General features: G+C 51.0%; 1 protein-coding gene across 3 annotated transcripts in view; it reads right to left on the bottom strand.

Moving 5' to 3' along the window:
- LOC108284122 (TRAF interacting protein) overlaps nucleotides 1-7559 on the bottom strand; it is a 31111-nt gene that overhangs the window by 9055 nt on the left and 14497 nt on the right. For 2 of the 3 annotated variants that reach the window (XR_005201902.1, XM_017500871.2), the window contains exons 4-10: nucleotides 6628-6667; nucleotides 5894-6021; nucleotides 4526-4620; nucleotides 3940-4053; nucleotides 3124-3211; nucleotides 2418-2507; nucleotides 1910-1998 (exon numbers count right to left, since the gene is read on the bottom strand). Coding sequence is in view for 2 of the 3 variants with exons in the window: in XM_017500871.2 (XP_017356360.1) it covers nucleotides 1910-1998; nucleotides 2418-2507; nucleotides 3124-3211; nucleotides 3940-4053; nucleotides 4526-4620; nucleotides 5894-6021; nucleotides 6628-6667 (644 nt within the window). In the remaining variant the exon portion in view is untranslated. The remainder of the gene's footprint in view (nucleotides 1-1909; nucleotides 1999-2417; nucleotides 2508-3123; nucleotides 3212-3939; nucleotides 4054-4525; nucleotides 4621-5893; nucleotides 6022-6627; nucleotides 6668-7559) is intronic. The other variant, XM_037742090.1, reaches the window with a different exon arrangement.

Genomic DNA, 7559 nt, shown 5'->3' with positions numbered 1-7559 from the left:
AAAGAAAACAGACCTGCCACTGTAATTTTTTTTTTCTTGAGATGGAGTCTTGCTCTGTTGCCCAGGCTGGAGTGCAATGGTGCAGTCTTGGCTCACTGCAACCTCCACCTCCCAGGTTTAAGCAATTCTCCTGCCTCAGCCTCCCAAAGTGTTGGGAGATTACAACTACAATCTCCTGTGTAGCTGGGATTACAGATGCCCACCACCACACCCACTAATTTTTATATTTTTAGTAAAGAAAGGGTTTCACCACATTGGTGAAAACTTGAACTCCTGACCTCATATGATCCACCCACCTCAGCCTCCCAAAGTGTTGGGATTACAGGTGTGAGCCACCACACCCGGCCATTTTTTTTTTTAAGAGAGATAGGGTCTCACTCTGTCTGCCAGGGTGGAGTGCAGTGACACAATCATAGCTTGACTCCTGGGCTCAAGTGATTCTCCTACCTTGGCCTCCTGAGTAGCTAGAACTATAAGTGTGTGCCACCATCCTTGCCTAGTTTTAAGTTTTTTGTAGATATAGGGTCTCACTATGTTGCCCAGGCTGGTCTTGAACTCCTGGACTCAAGCAATCCTCCCACTGGGATTACAGGTATGAGTCAATGTATGCAGCCAACCACTCCAATATTTGTGCCCAGAAAACTACTGGAGACAAAAATGAATTAAGTCATCCTCATGCAGCTTGATGAGAGGCCCAGCCCAGCTTTGTACAGAAGAAGGCTTTGCAAGTTTAGTGACCTGCTGGCTTGAAAGCCAAGGGAGACCAGAGTTGTCCTTCCTCTACCAAGGTGGGCTGCAGACCCTGACATAAAGCTTACTCAGAATGAGGTGAGCCTGTCCCTAACTGGGAGCTAGGAGCTAGACCAGATTCTATACTGTAGTATGTATATGGCAGGCTGTGGGCTTAGCCATCTAAACTCCCAGCTCATCTATCCCACTGGAACATAAGCTCCAAGAGAACAGAGAAGGCTTGCCAGGCAGTGGGCACTCATCAAGGACCTTCTGTAGGAGCCCAGGCCTTCCAGCACCCTGAAGAAGTAAAGAAAGTAAACAAAAGCAACCAGGCATGTGGCTCACTCCTGTAATCCCAGCAGTTTGGGAGGCCAAGGTGGGTGGATCACCTGAGGTTGGGAGTTCAACATCAGCATGGCCAACATGGTGAAACCCCGTCTCTACCAAAAAATACAAAAATTAGCCGGGACTGGTGACACATGCCTGTAATCCCAGCTACTGAGGAGGCTGATGCAGGAGAATTGCTTCAACCTGGGAGGCAGAGGTTAAAGTGAGCTGAGATCACGCTGTATTCCAGCCTGGGCGACAAGAGACTCCATCTCAAAAAAAAAAAGATTAAAGACTGGGGCCACTGACAGGACTTGTGTGCTTTCTGTCTGAGTCCTTGCTGGGGACTTTTGACAAGCAGGAGGTAGCCTTGAGGATGCTCTAGGCTTGTCTGTTTCTGTGAAACACTCAGGAGCAGAAATGGATGCCCATGCTTCAAGGTACACAGTCCTTCTGTGTCTTGGCTCCCTCTGGTGGCAGTTTAAAGCACGCGCTCCTGGCACTAGGGAAATTTATTTACAGTGGTTTCATATTTGTTTCAAAATCTGGGGTGGACGGATACATGTGGGGAGCCACTCCATAAGCAGGATGCCCCAAGACAGTCAGTGCTCCTGCCCTATTCTCAGACCACTTCTAGGTCCTCTGGCTTTCTCTGGCCTTTCCTTGTCAGAGCCTAGAGTTTGCTTCAAAGCTGCTTGCTAGCTAAATATTGGCTGGTTCCCAGGGCAGGCTGTCTGCAGACATCAGGTCCACAAAGGCCACCCACCCCACCAAAGCCAAGAGGAGTAAAGACTGTTAGCAGAAAGCTCTCCCACCTTGTGACCCATGCACCACCCAAGGCTCAACAAACCTCTCTAAAACCAGGCGGTCAACAGTCTTACTGGCCACTGGTGGCAGGTTCAAGGTTTCCTGCAACATCGTTAGCTTCTTTTTCAGGCTCTTAGGGAAGGAAAGAGAAGTGTGTGAGAGAAAGGCTGAGACATCAAGTCTAGAGATAAGGCCTAGGACATGAGCAGTATGCATGAAAGGCAGGGCCACTGGGAACAGAGCAAAGCCTGATACGCCATCATTAGGCTTAGGAGGCCAAGCCCCAGGTAGAGCCTCCTCTGATGACGAGGGACCTGTAGGTGCAGAACAGACTATGAGGGAAGATTCATGGTGCTATCTGCCCTCTGTTGAGGAGGCCCAGGCTCCAGTCTGGACCAGGGCCAAGAGGCATACCCTGACCCAGGAGGATGCAGGGGGCCTAGAACCACCACTGACTGGTACACGGGTTCTTGGGCAGAGATAGTGCAGCCCTGCTCTAGGAGGGCACACAAACCATCCCTCATTCCTGTCATGCTGGGGATGTCCCTCACCATGATTTCCTTGTCAGCACTCTGTAAGTCCTTCTGGGCCGACTTCAGTTCTAACTTGGCCTGATCCAATTCAGAGTAGACTGTCTGCAACTATAAGAAAGTGTAGGGAGTAAAGGACAAGCCAAGTGGTGGCCTTGTGCCCTGCCCCCTCCTGTTGCTCCCCAGTGAGTGAACAAGGTAGCAAGGGTCCAGAAGAGACTAGGAGTATGTGAAGAGATCCCAGCTCTCTGAGGCTAGGCATCAGTCTGGCAATGCACATCCGGAGCTGCCCAGAAGCAAAGGCTGCTTCCTATATCCTACAGCCTGTGGATGCACCATGCCAGAAGTAAAAGCAGCTGTGCAGACCTAATCAGGTTCCAGGAGCCCTGCTAATCCAGACCTGGAAAAAAAATAGGCCTCTGACCCTGTCACACTTGGGGCCTGTGCTCTCCAGCCAGCTGAGAGGTACCCAAGAGCCAGGAAGAGGAGAGGGCAGTTTGAGTGCACACATGTTGGGGGTACCTCTGTGATCTGTCCACCCCTGGTGGACAAGCCACATATTGAAGCCAATGCCCAGTAAGGACCAGTAACAAGTCTCTATAAGTCATCCAGCTGCCCCAGGGAGTCAGCTGTGTCATCAGTTCCTATGGCCTTGCTCAGGAGACCAGAGTGAGCATGACAAAAAGAGAGCCACCTCTCCTTCACCCTCTGTTCACTGCTAAGTTACCTTGCTTCTGGAGGAAAACAAATCCTTCCTCAGCTTGTCAGCCAGCTCCCCTGAGGCCTTCCGTGCCTCTTTTAGATTCTCGTACTCCCTGCAATGTGGCCGTGGAAAGAGACGCCAGAACAGAACACCTGCAGGTCAGACTGAGCCACAGCACTAATCTAACACAAAGCACTGCCCAACCCGTCACCTCATTTTCATTCCTACTTCGACAAATGAGCCCAATAAGTACCAGGTGGCACTGTGGAGGGTCCTGCAGAGAATACAAGGAGGTAACTATTTCCTGCCTGTCCTGCAGGTATTGGTGACTTGAGAGGGTATGCAGAAAGCCCCAGTCTCACTAGGGGGCTCCCTAAACCACCGGGTCTTGCAGGAAGCATCTTGGACCCTCTGTGCCTCTCAGCTAAGTGGCCCTCCACCCTTCCTGCCAACCTCATACCCATCAGAGTGAAGAATATGAGTAGAGTTTGATCCAAGCCAGGCAGGATGATAGTGCTAATGGGGAACAGGCTCTAGCTATCACAATGGGGCTTATAGCTCAGAGAGCTAGGTCAACACCCTTAGAAACAGCATCTAAAATTCACACTCAGTCCTCTCAACAATCCTATGAGGCAGGTCTATTACTATCTCCATTCAGGAAATTGAGGGTCAAAGACGCCAAGAAACTGGCACCAGTCCACATCAGCATTCAAACAAAGGCAGCATGGCTCCAGAGTTTGCCCCTTAGCTCCAACTGCTTTACAAGAGATGGGAGCAGTGACATGGCTGGGGCTCCATGGCCTATCTCCTGGGCTTGCTGAGAGGGGCCACAGTACATACTTCTTGAGAGACACACAGTACACAGCCAGCTGTTCCACCGCTGACTGTCCCACACCCATGTCTCGGATCATCTCCTCCACCTCAGGGCGCTGGCTCTGGAGTAGAAGCTCGATCCTGAAAAACACACCCAGCCCACGGCATTTGCAATCTGGAGGCTGATGGGTACATACCCAATGCAGTTCTGCTTTCCTTTGCTGCTGTTGCTAAGGTAACAGGCTAGGCTGCTAGGATGCTTTAGCAGGTGGGTGTGCCCAAGGAAAGGCTCCACAGCAGAGATAAGCATAGCTCCAAGGATGCTGCTGAGAAAGAAGAGGTGCTGACAGAGGGTCTCAAGGTCAGGGATTTCCTGGAGAGAGGTTCCTAAAGGGAAAGACCCCACCACATCATCTGGCCGCCAGCAACAGAGACAGGGAGAAATGTGGCAAGGGCCCTCATGGAAAGTACAAGTTCATAGAGGCCTCCATGGCCTATGCAGATTTGAACCTCAGACATGACCCAATCGCACTCCCTGCTGCAGTCCTAAGAACTGTACCACTTGCAGGTCCTGGGGGCAGAGGCACAGTGCAGGATCCAGCTCCAAACTCACTGTTCCATAGTCTTCATCTTGCTCCTGAGTTGGCGGGCCTCCTCTCGTGCTTGTTTGGTCTCATCCTGTTGCTTCTCCAAGTACTTCATCTGCTTCTGAAGAGCAAATTTACACCCATATCTGTTGCTTGGAGGCCCTCAGGAGCCATTGCTAAAGTCACTAGGAAACTCTGCTCCAGAACTTTCTGCACCTATGTTTTGAAAATGCTGATAACCATGTACTCCCAAACCCCAGGAAATAAAGCTCTTGGGCCCCACTCTTGCTTGTGCTTCTTCTGCTAAAACGCTCTAAGCCAGCTGCTTCCTCACCTCCCTGCCTGCTTCCTCCTGAAAGGTGTCTTACAGTAGGTACAGCCCATTGCCAGCATTTACAGGCCTGCTGTGGGCTGCCAAGGTCAGTGGTCTGGGCCTCATGGTATATGTTGTACAGGTGGCTGAAGAAGTCCAGAGAACAAACCCAGGCCTCACTATCTACCACCCAGACCCATGGATGGTTGGCAGGAATGGAGAACTGAGCCAGGGGAAGCTGGCCAGGCTGCCTTCAGCCTAAGACCACTTTGTCTCTGACCTGAGAATACCATTAGAGACTCCTGCTCTGCAGCCAGGTGCTAGTTTCTCCCTCCCACCAGCCAGACCATGTGATCCAGCCCAGCCCCTAAGCAGGAACACAATGAATATCCTGGGGCCTTGTCTGTTCACAAGGATGGCTCCCTTTCCCTTTCAAATGGCATCCAGCAAGGACTGCTCCTGCCTACACGGCCAGAATATCAATCATGGGTTCAGATCAATCGCCTCTCATGCCCCTTGGAGAGCAAGAGGCTCACCAACCAAGGCTGATGCAAAATTCATCTGGGTCTAGAGCTGTTCACTCTGCAGGCTTTGATCTGCCCGGTTAGCTCGGCACAGCTGACTTCAAAGGCCCTTGCTCCTCCCTAGGATGCTGTTTGATCTGGCTCAGGAGAGCAGCCCAGCCAAGGACTAGAGTGCTAATGGAAGGTTCTTCGGGCTGGCCTCATCAGTAGAGTATGAACCACTTTTGGAAACATGGAGCAGCCTCACTGAGGTCTTAGTTGAACATCCCCTCTGTGAGGTACTGGGAGGGCCTTGCGTCTCCAAACTACCTAGTACAAAATCCACAAGTACAGCCAATATGGCCACTTTCTTATGGGATGGATGGGTACAATATGGGAGGGCAAGAGGAAGAAGTGATTTGCCTCTATTTTAAGTGATTTGCCTCTATTTTACAACTGCCCAAACCAAGGTATTGACTAGCAGAACTAGAAGATAAGTCTAGAATGGGGAGCCCAGTTCTGGGGCAATCTTTCTTCCCACCAATTCTGTTCTGTACCCATAAAACCTGAGGACCTACTTTCAGTGTGGAGCACAGCATCTCAGCCTTGTCCAAGGCCTGCTGCAGAGATTCCACAGTAGCATTGCGTTCTTCGAGCATGTCCCGCAGAGAGTCGACAATGAGCTGGGTGTCCCGTTTCTCCTTCTCTGGAGCAGGGGTAGAGGGTGGGGGAAAGGGAAAGTCCTGTCCATTCATCAGCATGAGAACTTGGGCCCTTGGGCTTCAGTGCCTCATCCCTTAGGCAGGTGAGAAACAAGGCTCAGGCCAGAAAGCTGGGTGGCCCACTTCTTTCTCTGGGGTGTGCCAAACCAGGGAAGCTAAGCCAGAGCCTTCATTCAGGGAAAAGTCCACTTTCTGCTGCTTGAACTGCTTAGGAAAATATTTTACTGCCCACGCCCCACCCACCACAGGTCTAGTTAGTTTATCATCCCAGGACTCAAGCAGCCAAACTCAGCAGCTGAGACCTCTCCCAAAGATATTCTGTCCCATCAGGTAGACCTCTCCCGTCTTGGTTCCTAGGCAAGAAGCTGCACTGAGAGACAAGAGGCTTACCTGGTCTAGGTGAACAGCTTCAGTCACCTCCCTTTCCTCTCTTTTTCTGCCAGCCACCAGAGCTAGCAAGACTCTCGGACATACAAAGCAGGGAAAGGCCCTGGCTCTGCCAAATTGTTTGAGACCTTCCTCCTAGGGCCCCCTCTCTCCAGCATCCAAGGCAGGGACTTCCCAGCACTCCTTGTCCCTTGCTAACTTACCTTTCTGGGAAAGCTGGGCTCTGATATTATCCAGTTCATTCTGCAAGGCAATACCCACAATAAGCAGCAGGAAAGCATCACAGCTGACCTCCACATAGCCTCCCATAAGGCTGTTGGGAGCTCCAGGGTTTAACAATGAGGCCTTCTGGGCATGAATCCTGCTGTAATTCAAGGCCAAGTTAAGCTAACAATGGAGAGATAAGCACTGCTTTAGCTCTATGTGTCCTTTTGAAAAGTAGGTAAGATGGAGGAAAATAATCTCAGAAGCAAGGCCCCAGGACAGGGAAAATGTAGAATAGTGGAAGGGAAGTAAAGTTGGGCCCCTGTGATCAGTTTCCATAGAACTTCTATCGCTTCCTTGGCCTCATTGCTCTGTGCTGGTCTTGTTCCCTCTGGACATCAGCTGCCTCACCAGTGACACACCATAGGAATGGCCAAGGACCTTGGGCCACTTCTCTCTCTCTCCACTCTGGGTCTTCCTGATTCATAGTCTACTTTCCTCCAAACTCTAAACTGGCTCTGCATACCACAGACCTTCCAGCCCCAGGATCCAATAGAGGTAGGTGTGCCAGGACAACTTTGTACCCCTGGATGAAACCTCCCATGTGTCTAACTAGCCTCTAACTAGACTGTTGTGAGGATCAAGTGAGCCTCTCAAAGCCCTTGCAAATGTTGCAGAGCCACAGAATTACTGAGAAGCTGTGGCAGAACTGAACCCAGTTCCTATTCAGGAGGCCAGAGAACTCAACATCTCCATGAGCAAGTGAAGTGTCTGCTCCATAACAAGGAAAACCAAGGTTATATAGAACTGAAATGCGGCCGGGCGCAGTGGCTCAAGCCTGTAATCCCAGCACTTTGGGAGGCCGAGGCGGGTGGATCACGAGGTCAAGAGATCGAGACCATCCTGGTCAACATGGTGAAACCCCGTCTCT

Source organism: Cebus imitator, unplaced genomic scaffold, assembly GCF_001604975.1.
Source record: "Cebus imitator isolate Cc_AM_T3 unplaced genomic scaffold, Cebus_imitator-1.0 Scaffold0, whole genome shotgun sequence".
In the NCBI taxonomy this organism is placed as follows: Eukaryota; Metazoa; Chordata; class Mammalia; order Primates; family Cebidae; genus Cebus; species Cebus imitator.
This window is presented reverse-complemented; position numbering and strand designations above follow the sequence as displayed.